Source organism: Podarcis erhardii (genome assembly GCF_964252035.2).
Source record: "Podarcis erhardii genome assembly, chromosome: 6".
Classification (NCBI taxonomy): Eukaryota; Metazoa; Chordata; class Lepidosauria; order Squamata; family Lacertidae; genus Podarcis; species Podarcis erhardii.
This window is the reverse complement of record NC_138510.1, coordinates 67112892-67134653: the sequence shown is the minus strand read 5'-3', so window position 1 is coordinate 67134653 and position 21762 is coordinate 67112892. Positions and strand designations below refer to the sequence as shown.

The 21762-nt window shown below is 39.4% G+C and overlaps 1 protein-coding gene across 1 annotated transcript in view; it reads left to right on the top strand.

The window, feature by feature from the left end:
- The window catches only part of PIGK (phosphatidylinositol glycan anchor biosynthesis class K), a 109759-nt gene extending 88243 nt beyond the window's left edge, over positions 1-21516 (top strand). The window contains exon 11 of the mRNA XM_081868354.1: positions 20101-21516. Within this exon, the coding sequence (XP_081724480.1) occupies positions 20101-20217 (117 nt within the window). The 3' untranslated portion in view covers positions 20218-21516. The remainder of the gene's footprint in view (positions 1-20100) is intronic.
- Positions 21517-21762: the final 246 nt, after the last annotated feature.

Genomic DNA, 21762 nt, shown 5'->3' with positions numbered 1-21762 from the left:
TGGTAGTGAGTTCAGGTTGCGGTAGATGGGTTACTGAAAGATCTATTTGGCAAATCTGTGGTGCATTCTTATCCTGCAGTGATTTGCCCATGTCACCCTTCCTTCCCCCATTTTTAAACCCTTCATTGTCATTGGAAATCCATTAATAGTAGCTCCTCTAGTTTTCTTTTTAAATCAGGAGTGGGGAACCTATGACCCTCCAGATGTTGCTGAACTACAACTCCCAGCATATTTGGGGTTATAGACAGCTTCCATTTTGGAAAATGTAACTAGCCCTGGAAAATGATGATAGCCCTTAAGCAAAAATGGATGATATATTTACTATAAGCATATAAGGGAATGTGTTTCTGGGAAGCTCTGCTCTAGCCTTGGTCCATACAGAGAAGCAGTGTTTGATCTCCTCTTCCTTTGCCTCTTGGTTCAGACCTGCTACTCACACATCTACTAATTACCTGTTAAATGGGGCTTGCTTCAGAATTGACATGTATAGGCTCTCAGTGTAAAGCATATTACTATTCTGCTTCAGAGTATAAACTTATCTTCGTATCATTGTGCGTGTCTGTCTACATTCAAATGATGTCCTGATGCAAAGTAACTCTGTTGGCACCTTAACAACTTGCTTTCAATATTTTAGGTGGTGGGCTATTATTTTAATAGAAGATCTTCCTCACTAAGAAATTAGGATAGGATTTCTGGGCATGGAATGCCTGTCTCCTAAGACTGAAGCACATGAATGGGAAGTGATGTCTATCAGCCTTGCATGAATGCATTAGTACTTGCCACTTTAACCTTGTCAGCATTTGCTGGGTTCGTCTGCTGGGAAGCCTGCATCAGCGGTACAACTCAATGACTGAATTTACTTACAATGGGAGATGGGGGGGGGGGGGAGAGAACAGAAACAGATTTCTAAAAGAAATTATATCTTGACATTTCTTAACAGAGGTTAATTTGGCTTAAAGATAATCAGCCTCTCTTTCAAAGCCTGAATTGGGAATCAAGATTTTAGGTTTTTCTGGGGGTGGCGTGGGGAATAGTCACACTTTCTTCCCACTTTGTTAATCACCAACACAGATGGGTCAGAATACATTTGTTTAGACATTAATAGGTTCGTTTCACTTCAATTTGTTGAAAATAAAATGGTGATTAGCACACTATAGATTTTTATTCCTCTCTTATAAAATCAGTTAAGGGTGTTTAAAACTTTAATCAAGCATGCACAGAGCTTAATGAGTGAACAAAAGCAGTACAGGTTTCAGCTAGATGGAAGCACTGATACGCTTTGGTTATAACAGTTAACCTGGAGGTAAAATGCTTTGGAAAAACTGATAAAATCCCCTGAAGAATTCAAACATCAGTGAATGAGAAATCTTACTCTACATTAGACATGATTTTAAAGTAACAACTGCTGACAGGCCATCTAAATATTTGCCAGCACAATGTTAGTGTGCTTCCCCCCTCCCACCTCAGCAAGCATACTTCTTTTCCTAGAAACTTGTATGCTGTGAGATATTTTGCTTAAAACTATTTATATGCTGCCTTTTATCAATGATTTCAAGGTATTGCCCCCCCCCCCAGCCAATTACTGAATAAGGTTCAGCCTTTCCAAATCCTCATGTGACTAGGAAAAATAGAGCTGAGTTCTGCCAACATGCTGGTGACACTTTACTCCAAATCCCCAGCTGATCTCTCCCAAGAGTTTCATGTGCTGTGGAGAACCAGCAGTGGCGATCCTGACCACTACCACCCCTTGCTTAAAAAAAAAAGGAATTAAAATTTTGCACAGCACTCCAATCAAAGTACTGACAGAAGTAGTTGCCGTCACTAATACATTTCAGGGCAGAGCCATTCTAGGCTCATAAAGATAGAGGCTTCAGCCGCTTGGTGCTTCTCTGCTTTGCTAAACACCCCTTACCTGTCCTTGTGGCTTGGCCTAGTAACACTACAGGGGGACAGGTGGCACTGGGAAACATTAGGTACAGGCGGTGCTAATCACAAGAGAAGTGTCAAGCTTCCTTGCAGCACCAAGACTAGACAGGGAGCTTTCTAGACTCCTTCCCTCCTTCAACCTGATGCTGGCCTTGAAGTCATTAAGGAACTGGATGATGCACACAAATGGAGGGTGGATTTGGTGAAGGAATGTATGAGCAGACAGCTTGTTGTTATCTCTCTAAACCATGGTTTGTTATACATTGCCCTTGACAGATTTACCTATGTTAACATGGGGACTGATAGGCCTGTGTGTTTGGGGAACCAATGTGAAACTGCCACCGATAGGGTTTCGAAAACATGCTCCCCTAGAAACGATATTTAGCTGGAGACAAATCAAGCAGTGGTGTGTGTGTGTGTGTGTATGTGTGTGTGTGTGGTCCCAAGGAACGTGTACCCACACAAAAGTTTATAGAAAATGAATGAATTTATTATAAAGCATTAAGGGTAATTTTAACATATTTTTAAAGTACTGGGCAATCATAAAAGAGTATCCCAACATAATCACACTTTTAAAGAGTAAGAGTTCTAAACTAAAAGGGAAGGTAGCACTGATGGTAGAGATTGTTGCAAAGTTCTCTGCATCCCCAGGAACTCGCTAAAATAAAGGTCAGGCATAGGTAAATCAACTATGGGACTTTGCATAAGATCAAGGAAGGAGGATTGTTCCTCATGGTCTTTTGCTTTACCTACTCCACACACACCCTTTATTTCATGGGTGTAGCCAAGGGGGGGCAGGGAGGGGCAGCTTCCCCTCCTAGATCAAGTAAAACAATAGAAATACTTAACTAACTGACCATTCACGTCAGTTCTGCCCCCCCCCAAAAACTCCTGCCACCCCAACAAAAATCCTGGCTACGCCCATGCTCTAATTCACCTGTGCACACAAACTAGAGGTAACAACAAAGGCCTCGTAACACTTTTCTCTTTTTACTTTCATTAATTTGAGCTAAATGGTTGAACAATCCTTCCTGGGAATCAGCTCACTCAGAACTGCCCCCTTCCACGTAGCTGGAACAAAATCTTCCCGTTGGCACGAATGGGAACTTTTCCCTCTAAGCGTTCTAGCTGCATGTTGGGGGGATAGGGTGATGATACTTCTGATCACACTGGAGAGGAAAGAGATAAGTTTCCCCAGCCCACACACACTGTATTCTTGGTAATGACCCCTCATTAATTGATCCTGTAATAATTAACTATCTTAATTACTGTAATTAGTAAATGTAAAAAAGAGCTGTAGCTATGCACACTGTATCTAAGCACATGATTACCTCTGCTGTCTGGTTGCCTCTCCTGTTTGGCCTGTCGGGTGCTTGGTTGGCTCCAGAGCCTCAGGCTGGATTAATGCAGGCCTCTGTCAGATTTGACCATAGCTTCCAGGCTTGAATGTACAAAGACTGAGCTGCTCTGGAGTCTTGGGCCAAAAGGAGTTGGACAAATAGGTGTCTGCTCCATTGCTCAGTTCTTTCATCTCTTTTCTCAGCTTCTGTCTGCTGATCTTGTTTTCTTCCCTTTCTCCAAAACGTTGGCTCCATCTGTATGCCTGAAGGGTAGCTTGTGGAAATAGCCACTCAGGTGACTGGTCTAGTCGTGTCAAATTTGCAAACTCACACAAGATCGGAGTTACTATTGAGTGAAAAGAATACATTGCCTGCCAGAATTGCTGAGGGCTCACATATAGGTTCCCCGTTTTCAAGGTGGTGTCCTTGCTTGAAGAACTGTCCCTGAGTTTTTTCCTCTGTTCATGAAATTATCTAATCTGTCCTCAGGAACCTTTGATTGCTCCAGTGTGAATCATAACCATATTGGATGAGAGCCAATCCTCCCTTACAGTACTTGTTTAGATTTTGCTTTAGGAGCAAGCTCTCACCTTTTCTGTTTCTGTTTTACTTTCTTAGTCCATATTAGCTTGGTTTATATTATCATTTCTGCCCCTGGATGTAACTCTTTTCTTCCCAGATATTTTTTTGAGGCATGCTCTGAACATTCACAGCCAGTTTTGACCCTCCATTGTTAAGCACATGATATGCGCTTTCTGACCCCTTTAGGACAGTAGTTTCTTCACTTTGTGTATCTTTGGTATTCTATATTATTCTGCTTTTGGATGGATCCTCTGTCAAACTCTTGTCACTTTGCAAGGCCCCTTTCATCTTTCAAAAAGCTCTGATCCTGAAAAGAATGCCCTCAGTTACAGTTCTCATTGCTTGCTGTTTACATTTTCATAATGCACACCTGTGAATTCAGCAAAGACTGTTGTGGGATGTATACCATGCAAATCAGATGTTGTTAGGAAATAGCACAGGAGTTTCAGTAACATTTCATCGCAAAAGCTACCTTTACCCATCTCAGTCTAGCCAGTTAATTGGATCATCTTCAGAGGCCCTTTTACATGTCTCTCCACTGTCTGAACTGTAGAAGATAGGGCCTTCTCCACAGCGACACTAAGATTATGGAAAAGTTCCACAATCTATATTAGGGCAGTACCTTTATTAGGCCAATGAAAATGTCACAAAATACGTGTGTAAGCTTGATTTCACTAGAGCTCTTCATTACTCAATGGTAAACAGAGCAGGAATGGAAAAAAAATCAGCTGATAATGAAGCCATGAGGTTTACATTTGGTCACAGGCATAAGAGGGAATGTGGGAGGAGGTAGTAGAGATTTGAATGAGGTGCTGTGAGAGTTTCAGGAAAGAAGGAGCAAATGATAAATATTTGAAAATATTTGAATCCGAGACCTGGGAGAAGAAAGGATTGAAGAGGATTGGAAGAAATTTAAGATTTATCTACAAAAATATTGTAATTTGGTTGCATGTTAAGAAGGATGCTTGATCATAAAATAATTGGTCACCACTAAATTAGACCGGAATTTGACGATAATTGAGATTAAGGAAAATATAAACCTTCTGGAGAATTGTTAGACTATTTTTAAATGAGTGGAAATAAGAATGATAATTTGCTTGAAAAAATTATTCAACGATGTAAGTGGGAGCAGGAGACGTGAGGAAGTCCAAAGAAGTTATGAGATTTTGTTATGACATAACTAATGTTGTCTATTATCTGTGCATTTCTTTTATAAAAAAACCTTAATAAATATTTATTTAAAAAAAAGATAAATATTTGAAAATATAAAATCCAGCTGATGCATAGCTCTTTCTAGGTTATAAAGTGATAGAATATGTTCCAGCGGGGTGACTTGTGGTCCCTTGATGTTGCTATACGCCAGTTCCCATTAGCCATAGCTAGTATAGCTAGTGATCAGGGATGATGAGAGATATAGTCTACCAAAAACTGAAACGCCATAGGTTTCTCATCTCTACTCAGTTGTGAGCACTTGCTCCCATCATCCTGATTTCTGTCTTGAGACTAAGATGGTGCTATTCCTGAGGGCCTTTGGTTGTGAAATAAGATGTTCTTAATCTCCTTAATTTTAGCTGTCTGTTGGTAGTCTGTACCTTTTACTTGGTAGCCATTTAATTCTAAATTATGGTGGATGTTTTTATCCCTTTTGTGAACCATCTTATAGATTAAAGGACCTTTTCCACATAAAACGCTAAGTCACAGTTTGTTTAATGAATTCTGAGTTGTTATGCAGATGGGCAAAACAAGCCATGGGTTGTTTCTCTGATGTTTAATTTGCTTTCTGTTTGCTCTTGTATCATGCCTTTATAGTTTGACCACCCCACCCCAGATATTCACCAGTTAAACCATGGTTAAAGGGTTCACACATAATGCCGCGCCATGGTTAAAACAAACACATGCTTATAATTCAACCCATGATTTCAGATTGTGGTATGTTGACAGTTAAGCTGTGGGCAGGGTTCAATCATAATGCTAGCCATGGTTTAATAAACCATGGTTTACTGTTATGTACAAACTAGGCCATGGTGAATGGACAAATGATATACAAATAGTATATATTCAATTGTGTAGTTATGTAAATGAGGAAAGGACATAAGACAATTCCTTTAGCCATTTCACTTCTAATCATCGGACAAAACAGTCCCCTGGAGCTTTCATTCTGGGAAAGAAAATACAAGGATATTTTGGCAACATATGAAAAGTTTTTTTTTAAAAAAAAAAATCTTAATCTTCAGTCGTACAAATTGTTCTAGGTTTTATTGGGTTTTATTATTGTAGGGTAAAATTAAGAAAAGAAAATAGCTTGTTTACTTTAGATTTTAAAGTACAACGGGGAGGAAAGAAACAGACGAATGAACAATTGCCCCAGTGTTGTTCATAAAATACGTTTGTTCCTACTTCTGTGTCCTGAGATGAGCACTTTGGTTTTATTGCTTTCTTTTATGTTGGCATTGTTGGGCCTTTTATTTTTCTCATATCTCTAATGTATTGAAGTCTAATAGCTACTTATGTGCCCAGGAGCAGCAAGTGTCATTATGCCAAGTTCTGCCAATTTGTGTCAGTTCTGTGGGCACAAAATATCAAAGGGAATTACTACTACATATGAGAGAAAGAGAAGGGAGGTGCTAGAGAGACAATATCTGTGTGCAGAATCAAGCAGAAGTTCTGATCATATTGTTCCTAGTATATTTTGAAGCATCGAAAATGATTAAAATATATATTTCATTATCTCCGAGTAGCATTCGTTTCCGAGAGATAAACATATCCCTGTGTAGCACTCACGTTGAGGATCATTAACATTTAACATTTATTACAACCCAATCCTACAGGTGTAACTATATGACTAGTAGCAGAGCTAAGGGTGACATAACCCATTAACAGAATCTCATGCTTTCATTGGGGGATAAAGGTTACTTTTGGTTATTATTTCTTCATTAAGTGCTGTGGTAGAAAGGGATTTATTTTCTAGTTCCACTTTTAATGGAAATTCCAGACTGGTGGTGATCCCAAGTTAGTGTTCTTCACTGAGAAATTTCCCCCCGTCCTGCTGCCTTCCCTTTACAAACAAATCAGACTTCAAGTTTATTTCTAGAAGCTCAACTAGGCTTAGCATTTCTATCTAGAAAGTGTTTCCTCTTTGCTCTGCTAAGCGTAGCTTGAGAGATGGGTAATAACTGGGTGTCAGATCATGAGGTTGGATGTACACTGCCTTTGTGCTCTTCTCTCTGTAGCCCAAAGACAAACAAAAACTCACACAAGCAAAGTGGCCACTTCATGTTTATCTCTCATCCCAAGATCCTCTCCTCTTTAATTAGAAGAATTTTTTAGAGGCTTCTATTGTGTTATGTTACTGAAACTTTCCAGGTTGTCTTTTCCCACCCCAGAAGTGTACAATAGGTACATTTGATTAACAATAGGGCAGGTGGATTAGCATATCAACAAAGGGTTCTTGACTTGTTAAGAGATGGGCAGAATAGTCCAAACCCTGAACAGTTATTCTGCATCATAATGTCTGTAATGGGTTGTATTCAATTGCCCTAGTTCAGGGCAGCAGTCACTCTGATTCTTAAATAAAACATAATTTGCAGTACTATTGACAAGCTGCAAGGAAATGCTTAAGCGCATTGCTTTATGGCATTGATCAGCGCTTGAGGTATATATTTCCAGCGTTTTGAGCTGAAAACAGGGCATCTTTCAAGCAAGATAGGATGACTTTGCTTGGACTTTTCCAGCTTCCTAGAGAGGTCACAAGTGCAAGAAACATTGGATGCATTCCTCATCCATCATCCGCAGGTCATGCACTCCCAGGTTATATTGTTGTCGGTCTTCTTGTTCTGTTGTCTTCATTGGTGCCAAAGAAATTCAAGTGTACATTGAGGATGACAAGCTAGCTCTCTAATGTAGCTTGTGCTATAGGGCATCAATCAATGTCAGTCACCAGTTGTTACTCTCAGTGTGGGAGGGCTTCTATGTTATTGTTGCTACGGAAAATATTTGCTTTTGCAAGTTACAGTTTGTAGTAATAGTTAATTGTTGCATTTCCCACTTAACGTATGAATCCCAGGGTGTGTACACAAGTGTTTGATGCATTTAAAAAAATTGGCTACTGAGCCTAGTGTTCTCAATGAGTACATTTTGAAGGTAGTTCCATTTTTTTGCAAGGTGTTTGGTCCGTCTGATCTCCTCGTTCCATGACCAGTTAAGTTTCTCTGGAACTCTAGGAACTAAAATTTCCAGGCTGCCTTGAAGGACGCTGAGGCAGATGAACTTAATTTAAACTAATTTTCCCTGCTACCATTCTTCAAGAATGAGAGGTGATACTTCTTATAGAAGCATGTTTTACCTTACCTTGTCAACATATTCCAAAGATTTTCAAAGCTAGATCAGGTGTCAACCTTACTGCCTAGTGCTGTTAGATTATACTGATGTTATTCTCTACATCTCAGATTATCTCTCAGCTTTCTTTATTATGAATAAGACCCGAACTGGGCGTTTCCATTCAAATGTGTGTAACTTTCTCCTGACTGAAGCTGTTTTCCACTCAATTCCCCACAACCTCTTTTTCTGCTTTTGGAGGAGCAAATATGGCTGACAATCTCTCCCTCTCCCTGACGCCGCCCAGGAGGAGGGAGATATTGAATAGCTGGGGGAGGGAGGGCTAAACACATCAGAAATTAATTCACATTTTTCATAAACGGCTTTTCATGGAGAAAAATGGAAAAGTTGCAAGCATTTCTGTTAAACATCTAGTTCACCTGTCAGTCACATCTCTTAAGATTCTACTTCCCAAGCTATGCTACTTGAGCTTCATTTTCCTCTCCTGTATCCTATGAGGAGTGGTTTTTCTTTCCTCGTTCTTTTATCCATCCCTGAAGTAGGCCATAGACTCAGCACAAACTCCCCAGTCTGTTGGGACTAGATCGCCAAGCTTTTAAAACCTTTTTTAAACTAACCCTATTCAAATTTCCAAAAACTTTCCATTACAAAAAAGGCATACACTATACTTGGTGTCTGGGAAATTCTATTAAAAATAAGGTTTCCTAGAAACCTCATTTGAAATAATCTTAAGTAGACTTTGTTATATGTTACCATAAAATTGAAGTTAAAGCATAGTAATTACTCGTGTGTGTGTAGTCATTAATTTTACAACTAAATGACCTTGTAAGTGCGGTTATCATTCTGTCATCAATGTAAGGTTCTGGCCTCAGCCACTCGCCATTTTAAATTGGCAGAACTGCACCATGGTCGACACCTACAATTCAGTAAGGATGTTCTGTAATGCTATAATAATTCTGTGGCATTTAATATGTATTCCAGCACTTAGTGTTTCATGGAGAAATAACTTTGTACACTAGAAATCTCTGGCAGTAACCTACATGCTCGAAAAGCTTGTAGACTGAGTTTTGGAGCAAACTGCCCTACCCCGCAATGATAGAGTATGGCTCTGAAAAAAAAAAGCAAAATAGTAATTTAAAAAGAGAGTGCCTCTAAGTATGTCCAGAAGGCCTTTTCTTCACAGCACCGGGTAATCTCTGCTGGCTCACATGCATCTCAGATTAGAAACATAGCATTTCGTCAAACTGCAGCTTCCAGGCAGATTGGGGCTCTGGCATCTCTGTAAGTAAAAATGAATCACTGTGCATTGCCTAAGAAACTGCTAGTGCTGTCATGTCTTCAGAGTACAATGAGGTGTAGCTAAAGTTAATGTGAGTTTCTGAGATTTCCCTCTGCTGCTCTTTCTTTTTAAGACCCCTTTTCCTGATTATTAGAGATGTTGAGAAGTGACTTGTGAGGTAATACTGATTGCTGAAATAGTTAGGTCTGCATCTACTTTGACTTTGCTATTAATTTATTTGTTTAAGTATTTATAAAATACCAGGTAGGTGTTCAGCAATATAACAAGAAAGCTAAACAATTAGAAGCAGTATAAAGCAATTCTTTAAACCACTGGCTACTAAAGAACATTTTAAACAGCTGCATAGGTCTATGACAGCAGGCTTGAGGTGTTTTGGTGCAATACCTGGCAGGTATTTTATGCATAGTCTGCCGTAGTAGAATTTTCCCCGTTAAGCGTATAATTTACTTCCTCCCTCCCCTCTTTATTCTTTGCTCCTCTGAGACTCATTATGCTACATTTGTCCACATTCATCTGCAGTTGTCATTTGTTAGCTCAAGCTTTTGCTTAACTGTTCTCAAAGTCTCTGCATCTGTCTGCAGAATTGCTTCTCATTTATTTGCTGTTTCTTCGTATTTTGAATCAGAATAGTGAATACTATTTAGGTCACTCCAGCGAGTTGTTTCCTGTGGGAATATGAGGAATAGGTTTCCTGGTGCATAATAGTATGCAAATAATGTCCTCCTAAATCGCATAGGAATAGACTCAAATATATGTGCCAGTGTTAATGACCTTAATAGCTTTGACAGCTTCTTAATATACCATGTGCTGTTGTAAGCATGGCATTGGAGAGATATATGCCTAGCGTAGCTGAAGGCACAGGAATCTATTTCAAAATTTATTTAATACTGAGAATTTAGTATGTCAGCAGCATACTGTACTCTGTACAGAAGTGTTAAAGCCAGCAGTCGGTCTGATTTACCTCACTAGCATAAACCACAGGAATAACATTAGGCACCAATAATAATGCTGAAGATACCTATCACATTAGCTTAGAGCACTTTAGCTGGCTTTTCTGCTGGTGTTCTCCCATGAATGGAAATTAGATTTTAAAAAAAATAAATCCACCTGATACGATATTCTACACTATTTTTCTAATGTTTGAAGTTGTGTTTTTTAAAAAAGTTATCCTTAGAAAGCAATTTTAGACTTGTTGTTCTCTTTCAAAATTCAGGCCACTGCTGTTATGTTTTGCAAAGCCTTGCTACCAGTGGGCTTTTCCCAAACTTCGTTTTCTTCACATTAACTTACATTTCTGCTGAACAAGGATTATACTAAATGCAAATACATTTTAGGGAGTTAGACCTACCATCAAATAAAATTTGCATAGCTAAAAAGAGATTTAACTTCCTCCTCTCGTTGACACCCTTGAACCCTACACTAGAGATATATAATATATTTTTAAAAATTGCCCCAAATGTGGCAGTGATGAGCTGGGGTGAAATCGTTTCCTCCCCCGCTTAAGCAACAGAATGTTGAGAATGCCAAACGTGATGTGATAATTTCACATTTTTTTCTTAGCTATTCAGACATTTCTAAATATTTCCTCCTAGAACAAATTTAATTGATGTTGTTCTTTCCCCATAGTCCAACACACACACAAAAAATGTTAGTTTGAATGCACTACAGGGTTTTCAGGCTAAGTAGGTGTGCTAATTAAGTAGTTGACATTTTTCATATCATGGTGAGAAAATTTGCCTAATGGCTTAGAATAATATACTGCAGAACAGATTTATTCTATTGTTAATTATATCTATTTACAGATATCAGTATGAGGTGTACACAAATTAAACACAGAGTGCCTTTTTAAAAGTATTTATTAGTTCTGGAATTGTCGCCTGCATTGCTGCAGTTCCCCTTTGCAGTTTCTGTTAATTGTTCAGCCCTACAGAAATGATTTGTGGAAATATTTTTTCTTTAAGTGTTTTTCTCCACTCTTTAAAAAATAATAATAAAGGCATTTGAGAGAAACTTACATGTGAGCAAAGTGAATTCCAGATAAATTAGGGGCTCGTGTTGATAGCATTGGGAGAACAGACCCTTAATGTTATAGATTCAGATTTTAATACAGACCTGATTCAGACATAATGAGAAGCCACACTTTACTAACTATATGGACATATTGGGATGAGTCTTAGGCTCATCTTTCCCTCTTGCCATCTTTTACATGTCAGAGGAGATCAGTGCCTCCAATTTCAAACCACACTTCCCAATGACATTTGAATTAAAGGAACACTGTCTTGTTTAAACCATGGGTGGGGAACCTGTGACCACCCAGATACAGTGGTGCCTCGCAAGACGAAAATAATCCGTTCTGCGAGTCTCTTCGTTTAGCGGTTTTTTCGTCTTACGAAGCATCCCTATTAGCGGCTTAGCGGATTAGTGCTATTAGTGGCTATTAGCGGCTATTAGCGGCTTAGCGGCTAAGCGGCTATTAGCGGCTTAGAAAAGGGGGGGAGGGAAAAAACTCGCAAACCCATAGGGAAATTCGTCCTGCGAAGCGCCTCGAAAAACGGAAAACCCTTTCGTCTAGCGGGTTTTTCGTCTTGCGAGGCATTCGTCTTGTGGGGCACCACTGTATTGTTGAATTCCAACCCCCATGATTCTTGACCATTGGCCATGCTGGTGTCATGATGCTAGAGTTTGACTTCCCTTACTTTGAGGGGTGAGGCCAAGGATTCAGAGTGGAAGGGGGAATTGGCACCAGGGCTGGCCCTCAAAGAACCTAACCTACTGGAAGCACTTTGGTAAGAAGGGCATAACGAGCCATTGCCTGTCTAGCCCTCCTCTGACTTAAATCTCAGAAGCTTCAGTGCAACTGGAATCTCACATGCTCTATAGGAGTTAACATCTGCTGGATAAACTATGGCTTGTTTAAAATCCATCGTTTGAAGGAGGCACAAGAGCCAGACTTCTGCATGTGGTGCATGTAACTGTATACCGAAGGGGATGGGCAGAGAAGGAACTACACATGTTGTTTCTATATTTACAGTGCAACTGAATGCACACATGAATGTCTTGCCTGGAGGCAATTTGGAGGCACCAGGGGAACAGTTACTTTCAAGTCTGCCATAATTTCCCATGTAGTAAATGCCAGAATATTTTCCCATGCCTCTCCAAAAACAGTTTTTGAACTTGAGATGTAGAAATATATCCTGAATCTGCATACTAGGCTTCTTTCTTTATCTTTATCCTCTAAACAAACAGAAAGTGTCAAGCTTCTTTATGGCTGGTGTTATCCTCATTACATAGCTAGCATATAGCTGATTTGACATCTTGATAGATGAATTGTTCCCAAGGTCCAAGAATCCCACACTGTATCTTGGAAGTCCTCGCGATTCAGTATTCTCTCTCAGACAAGAGCCCACATACTTTCTCAAGCAAACCATGCTGGTGTTAATGACCACCTCTTTCTTCTTCTTAATGTCTAGTATTCATAGCATTTAGTTTCTCATTCATGGCTCTGTGTCAATCAGGCTGACCCCAACTTGGTTCCCTCCAGATGTTATGGACCACAGCTCATTTTGTCTCTGACCAGTGGCTTTTCTGGCTGGAACTGATGACAGTTGTGGCCCAAAACATCTGGAGGACAGCAAGTTGGAGGGGGCTGTTGTAAACAGTAATTTGTAGTGGTAGAAAACTCTTTAAAGAGTCATGGGAGGGGTGTTTTTGCTTTTGCTAATGTTCTCTAGTTTATAATGCCTTCATTTGTCCCAAGGGCAGGACAAAACAGTAAAATGTAATTGTTACCTACAGACCCATATTGATGAGAGAGAGTACTGCTGTCATATAGGGTGTGTGCATGTGTGTCGCCGTATATTTGATTTATATTTTACCTATTTAATTGAGAAATCATTAGAATTGCTGCTCTGGCATTTTCCTATATCGAAGTGCAGAGTAGTTCCAAGTAGATACATGCATTAATCACACTTTAACTATCATGTAATGTTAATGAGATGGTATGCTGGCAACTTTCCTGTTGTTGTTTATCCTTCTATGGTCTCCTGTAAGGCTGTAGTCATGTGACACACAGGCCCATCTTGACAGAGTTGATGAATAGAGAGGGAGAGAGATATTGGCAGGCTGCTCACCAGGGTTGCTTCCTCTAGCATTGTTTTCCTAAATAATTCAGAAAGGCTGGTGTTTTCATCAAATTATTTCTGTTTTCAGAATGAATAGGAATGAGGAAATGAATAGAGATGGGTGCAGTTGAGAGTCTGTGTTGTAGAAAAGGCAGAATAACATTGTTTATTGCATAAATGTCCCCAGATTTATGCCATGTTGACTTCGTTTGGTTTTTCCCTGTTTTTTTGCTTGGTGCTTTTCTGTTGATCCTGAGGGGACTATATTTGCTTAAGTAGACAGTGAATCGAGTACATAATTGCTAGACATTCCACATTGTCCTCCTGAGATGTCTTTTCTTTCAGACACAAAGAGACATAATTACTGTTAGCGCAAGGCCCTTGGTGGGCATAAGATACCGTGTAGGAGAGGTGTCATTGATCTCTATATTTTATTGGCCCTTCTATAGAAACTTTTGCCGGATCAGTGTTTCCCAAAGTAATAGTAGTAGTAGTAGTTTTAAAGTTAGTCCAGGTACTCAAATTAGAATTGGAGTAGCTTGATAAGGAATATTAGAGAAATTGATGAGGAGTAGCAGTGTATGGAGGACAAAGAGTATAAGAAACCTGGCAGGTATAACCAGTGAGTTTCCTAGGCTTAACAGGGATGGAAACTTAAATATGGTGGGTACCTGGTTCATGTTGGCTCGAAAGAAAGATAAGACCCCAAATAGTTCTGCAGCAAACATACCAGAAGGCACACAGGAGGTAGAGAAAAGAATAGACAAAAAAGATCAGAATTTCCCCTCTAGTCTGTCTCCTTCGCCTGTTGTGAATTATCTTACGTTTTCACTTGTATGTATTTTAATTGCAAAATAATTCTAGTTACAATTTTGCATTTTAAATAGATTAAGTAGGCAACTCTGCCAGCTATATCACAATTCAAATGCACACACCCCCTCAGTCAAAAAGGATTTCCATTAAATTGTCCTAAAATTCGGCTGTTTTATTATGTGGAATATCCTATATAGTTGTTACAAAACAATAGTATGGACAACATATTTGTGAAATTTTACTTTATTCTCCCTCCTCACAAAACAAACAATACATTAGCATTACCAAAACAAATACCCTCCCCCTCCCCACAAACCTCCCTGTAACACATGTGAACTAACACATTATGGTAAAATGTGCAAGCTTACAATCTGTAGGATTTTTGGGTCATGTGGGAAAAATATTAATAAATCCAACTATCTGCTAATAACTTAATCCCCTTTCATATCCACAGTACGATTAAAGTCCTAACAGAATTCCGGCATAAAAGATGCATGTTAATCTATGAAACAATTTGGAGCATTTTTGTTTAATCCCTCCATTTCTGCTTATTAACCAAAATGTCATAAAGACTGGCATTCAGGTTGTAAACATCCTTTTGACAGTCACAAAATTTAGGCAATGTACTTGAGAGACCTTGTCTATGCATAGTGGGCCTGACATTGAAAGCCCCACTGATTTCTCTGGCAAAGGTGGCTTCTGAGCGAGAGTGAGAGGGAGCTTCTGTACAGAAGTGGCTGGGAGTGTAGCTGTCGGCTAGGATATCTGTGATTAAAATTTCAACCTAGACTGGCCAGAGGCAAGCTGCTACCTCTGCCTTTCACCGTCCTACCACTAGGGTAACAATGTGAGCCAACCTTACAGTGAGTTGTTGTAAGGATTAATGTATAGAAGCATTTAGAACAATGCAGTGGTGGCTCCATTCCAGTGGCGGGCAGAGCCAGAAGCAAAGGTTACTGGGGCCAATAACCAAAGTGGGTTTTAAGTTTTAATGCTTAACTTTGTATAATAGGCTGCATACTAATCACGCAAAAGCTAGAGGTTTCTACACCACACCAAACACCACTGGAGAGTTGGGCCATGTTCTTGACTAGATTGTACCACACATATTTATGAATTGTGACTGTTGCATCCTATATTGTGCTGCCTCTGCATGGATCTTTTTGGTTAACTGCACTTGCCCACCCTTCAGCACAGAATTTTAAAGCCCATTTTCAGAAGTCAGTTTTCAGTCTTATTTCTGTTGAGTCAAGGTGGATAAAATCTATATTGGAACCTTATTAAATCTGCAGAGTGGCTTTTCTGCCTGTGAAGTTTGTATGCAAAAAGCTGTAATCTTAACTTTTTACCCTGATTTTGCTATTTTTTAAATTAAAAAAAATTTAACTACTCGCATGCTTAATTGTTGCTTTATCTCTAGTACATTTTCTTTATCATTCTTTTCACACAATGCATTTTTACTCTAGTAACAACATGTGCGCTGCACTTTATGAAAGTCACTCGCTGGAAACCTTGGATATTTTCCACAGGGATCCCTATAGACCCATCCAGTTTGAAAATACTCCGTTTTATCCTCTTCTTAATTACAATACGCAGAGCGGAATTCTGTTAACTGTTTAGAAGTTCCACAGAGTAATGATTCTATCCCAACTACAAAGAGTATGACAGAAAACTATTCACAGTTGGAAGCCAGCTGTTGCCTAGCTACCTAGCTTTTTAATTCAGAATCTCCTCCAATTTAATAATACCCGGCCCTTAAGCTGCTAAATGTATTTGTTCATGACTCACCGTACCATTTTGTGCATGCTTTTCACCAGTTAACATCAATTACGATGGGGAAAAGAGAGCATTTACAAAGGGGTTAATGTGTGGTGTAAATCCAAAAACTAGGGGGAAAATGCAGACAAGCTCCAGTAAAGTTGCAACATGGGTGCCATGCCAATGAAATTGCCAGGTGGAGAATTAGTTGGAATTAAAACAGCTATGGATGTAGTTTAGCAGGTGTCATAGAGCCTGCTTGTCCCGAGGCATGGATGCCTCCGTTTATCTTGTTCACTACGAGGCATTTATGTTTCATTAGAAAACGTGAGGGTTTGGTTACTGTGCTTTAGCACTGAGGCCAAAATAACCTTGCTTGGAAAGAAAGAAAGAAAGAAAGAAAGAAAGAAAGAAAGAAAGAAAGAGAAAGAAAGAAAGATTGTGGACCTCGGCAAATTAGGCAATTATTGTTACATAAAAGAAAGGGGTTTTAATAGTTCATGGGATAAAAGTCTAGAATGTGGCTTCATTGCAGAAAGGGAAATCTGATAGCCTTCCTGTGCCTTAATTATAACTCCAAGAAATACTCAAGTCTCTGCCAGCTTGGCACTTTTTGTTATATTATCTCTAGGTTAAAATCCCACCTTTATATTTCCTCAGATAGGATCCGCACCACTTAGATCTTTATATACTAAAGTCATCTGCTTTTCTTATTCCTTCTGCTGCTACCAGTTATTTCCAAATTATTATCTTGTTTACCTAATATCACTTATAGCTGAGTTTGGACTATGGGATGGATGGACTAGGAAACTTAAAAGTCTTATTTACTAAACCTATTTATAGTATCAGAAAATAGGCTTATGTGCAGCTTAGATGTTAAATGAACGCTTTGTTTTATTTTTTTATTTTGCATTAGCAGTTCCCTTAATTTGGCCTTTCCCCAATGCTGAGCATATTGCTAATAGCAGACAGCTTTGTGGGGCTCCACTGCTGCCTTGACCTCCGGTTGCTTGCACTGCTGCTTACATGAAGGGAGTGAGGCTGCAGTGAGGTCAGTCTGTTGCAAACACAATGGCAAAGCCAATCTGGCACACCCACCACTGTGCTTCCACCATGCCTCCCCGCCTTCTCCCTCTACCTCATGGTAAGCACCAGCGATGCAACAAACTGGAGGTCAGTTGTGCGTCACTGCCTCACCACGTTATAAGCTCCTGCATATTAATCACTATGCAAACGAGATTGAGATGCATGTGTCCTAATATGACGCAAATATATTTTGGGGTGCAGAATTTATTCACATTTCTGAAATTCTCTAAATAAGAGCGTCAATACCTGACTGTATAGCGAATTACAGCTAGGCTGTATGCTTGTAAAAATCCAGCAGCTGCTTCCATGTTAGCAGGTGCACTTTCCCTGGCAGCTCCAGTTGTAAAGGCAGTTACTGGCTCATGTGTATCTTGGTTTCCACCAACCTTTTCCCATGCAGTTGCACAGACGCCTGTGAAATTGCTTTTGGTGTGAAGTGCTTTGCAGTTAAAGCAGTTGCTCCTGACTTTTTACCAGGGGACCAGCCTTTACTCTGTGCATTCATGGACCTTTGAGCTCCTAAAAATACTGTAGTGTTGTCTTTTGTTTCTTAATTGGCAGGAAACTTAAAGGAGGTGGTTAGGAACAAATAAAAAATGGAACAAAGAATGGAGGGGTTTCTGTGACCCAGTTAAAGGCAAGTGCTCCCCATGCGAGTGAGGTCAGGTAAAATGTGCAAAAGGGTAAGGGGATAATAACTGGAAGTTCAAAGAGCAGTGGCAAAGGCTCAGTGTTTATAAGCTCAGTGTCACAAGTCAGAGTTGCAAGATTTAAGGGGAAACTGCAAAGCCAACAGACCCATGTTACAAAGGAGCAAATATGAATAATCCTCTGAGGACTAAAATTGACTGGGTCAGCTACCAGAGCATTTAAGAACAGAAAATGAAGGAATTATATGTGTTAGTTAAGGAGTTCAAGGTGGTAGAAAAGGTCAGAATTGGAAGGAGTTGGATATCAATGGAATGAGGCTCAATAACATCCACTTGGGTAGGTCAAAATTCTAGGTTACCAGAAGCTTGCAGGTGCCGGGGTTGTGATGCTCCAGGAAAGATAGAAGTTCTAGGGTCAACAGCTTGTCTCAGGCTCCAAAGGCATAGGTAGGATGGAAATGACCACAGTGCCCCTTCCCTAACATATCACCCCCCATTTGGCTATTGGCGCTTGTATTTTATGACGACAATGAAGTTACCCATTTGAAAGGTTAATGCTGTCCTGTTGTTGGCACCAGATGTCCTTGTTTTACTCCTCTTGCTATTACCAGAACATGGGAGGGAACAATTGGCCGGTGGGATGGGCATGTGAACTAAACTGGACATAGTAATACAGATACTCACCAACATGCTTATTCACATGCTGTGCTGTCTACCACTGCTGTTCACACTTGACCAACAATCTTGTGTGGCTCTCCAGATAAGTTCTGCTACTGCATTGCTACTGCTATAGCTTGGGTGCAGCCTTGCATGCAGTTTTCGCTCTGTACATCTCTAAATCCCCAATGTCAAGTCATATTTATTTCTTAGAATGCAGCACATTCACCTCTTCCAGCTGTTTTTCTTTTTGCTGCCTTGCTGTCTTTTTAAAAATATCAATAATGTATCCAGTGCATTTCAAAGCTGCACTGTTCAGCTTTGAACAGATTATTTATGTGCTCTTGAATTCAAATATAAAAAGCATTCCTTTCGCCAGATCTCCCTTGGAATTTCAGAGCCCAGGAAGGCAGTTGGGGTGGCAGCTTTGGTGTGTTGTATGACAAGATGTAAAACCTTCCACCGGGGTCACCTTATAAATATTTATTCCAATAAATTTCTTTAAAGAAATTAAATTACGTGTTCTATACAAAATAGACGAGAAAGGCTTTTAGTGTCACTGGCTGCAAATTGAAGTCATTTGTCTAGGAGGGTCAGGTGCCACTTTGTGGTAAGGATTTGTCTGAGATCCAAGTGAAGAAAGATTGATAGCACAAAGAGATTGATGAAATGAGCAATGCAATATGCATATGAAGTTCTGGGTTAATTAGGAAAATTTAAACCAAAAGGGTTCTTTTGTGTGAGGTGTAGGAGCTGTTACTTGCGCGCTCTCTCTCTCTCTCTCTCTGTGTGTGTGTGTGTGTAGGCTTGATATTTTGGGAGAAAGTGCATGTGAATACTATTGGGGAGACTGATTGGAGCTTCATCCATTTATCATTAATGAGAGTTGCTTAGCCATTCATTTGCAGTTGCCTGTTTTCTCATTACTATAAGCTACAGAGTTGTCTGCATCATTCATTGCTTTAAATACTTTTTTTTTAAAAAAACCAAACCCTATCATTTCATTGAATCATGTTCCTATAAACATTCTGAAAAGGTTCTGGCCTCCTCCCCTTCCCCTGACAAACCAGATTGTAGTGGTACCTGACATTTGTAGACTCCTCTACAAATAAAATAGGTGTTTGTGTGTGCACACGCACGCACACACAGTATCTTTGACACCCGAAAAAGAGAACTAAAATGGTTGCTGTATCGCACTATGTCGTGGTCTACCTGGGTGTAATATATTGCCACATTTCAGCGTATTTCATCAATATTTTTGTTGATCCAACAGGAGATGTCTGTTGTAGCACACAACAACAGTCTTGTTCTGGGGCATCTCTCAACCCTCTGAGATAGACGGGGGGCACTAGGGGCTACCTGAGATGGGATTATCGAGGGCAGACAGGGAGCTTCCTCTTCTTTTGTGAGCAGATACCTCCACTGGTGCTGTTATCACCCAAAGAATCCTGTGCTTTTTCTTTTTAACCCTTATCTGGTAGTGAACATTGAATATTAACTTTTCCCTTTCCTTTTTGCTTTTCGCTTCGCAGAAACCAAAACAGAAAGACTGGCATCCTCCCGGAGGGTTTATCTTAGGACTCTGGGCGCTCATTATCATGGTCTTCTTTAAAACCTACGGAATCAAACACATGAAACACATCTTTTAGACCCTTAGAGCAATCAAGATGTCTTGCTCTGAATGCATCCTTGAATAAAAATAAGGTCTTCTACCGGAAAATTCTTCTCCACCACCCCACTTGTTATGATACTTCCACATTTTTACTTTGTGTTTTGTATTGTTAAATGCAGCTGTTTAATACCCATTTTGAACACATTTTATAAAACTTCCAAGGACACAGTGAGAATCCTTCCCTCCTTCTCCATTGAAATGAATGAGCAACCTAACTTACAGGAGTAAAGGCACTCCAAAGAGGTAAAAGCAGGCTTCGTCTTATCTTAGTTTGCTGCAGGGAGAATAGCATTTGCATCTACTATACAAGGAGTATTCAGGGTGGCATTGCCCTGCATGTGCACTGCAGAACAAATTGTAAGTTGTAAAAAGATTATTTTTCTCTCTCTACTTCTTCTTCTACTATTACTACTGCTGCTTCTTCTTATGTAATCATTACCCCCATCACTGAAATGAAAGTCTAGACAATATGCAGAACCTTATTTAAGATGTCATTTTATCAATATAGACTTAAGTCACTTTGCAGACTTTTGCAGTGACATATTGAACACTTGCTCAACAGAAACAAAAATACCATAGGAAATATTGATTTCGCTCTGTTAAATACAGCCCTTTAGATCAATCCTTCTACCTAGGGCAGTTTTGCTTCTTGGATTCCAAGAATAATTAGAATTGGAAACAAAAAATGCCCAAAAAAGTATTTCCTGGATCTGCTTGGTGAGAAAAGCCACACACTGCCTCGTGTTCAGCAGAAGGATATGCTGTCTGACTTTCCAAAATCACTTTATGTTCTTCAGTATCTTGTTAAGAAGAACAAGTTGTTAAAAACGAGATTCATGGGAAAAAATCCATTAGGACTATGTACTTGAAAACTGAGCTATACGTTTTGTTGTCGGGTGTATTATTTATTTGTTCTTTGTGTTCTGCTCTTCATGAATTAAATCTGTTCACAGAGAAACAAAAGTAGGAAGAAGAATGGCTTGCTGCAGAATGATTTGGGGTGGACCATAATAAGCATTATGCAATTAAATTTATTGGTTACTAAATATGTCCTCATATGGATTGGCTCCAATATGGAAGATTGCCACATTAGAGCATGTTGAATTTTTGAACTTTTGAATTCCAAAAATGAGGAGTGCTGAAAAGTTGTAACATGACTTGGGAATTCCAAAGATATTTGGGTTAATTTAATATTATTTAGTTTTGCTTAGTAAGTAAAATGTGTGTAAAATTGCGTAGAAATAATTAAAAATGATTGCCAAGTCCTTTCAGTTAATCTATTTGTTTGTTTGTTTGGCATTACCTAACCTTTTCAGAAAGTAAAATTGTAATTTGTTTTTCTGCAAACAGTTTTATGGGCTTCTTCATCAAACGTAGACTTAGCAAACTAAATGTTGTTCAGTAGCAGATTTAACCAGAAACATATTTTTAAGACTGCTCACTGAAGAAATTTGCAGAAATTAAGTTTTCCCCTCTAAGATGACACGCCCTAAACATAGCATTCAATCTGTATCACTGCAGT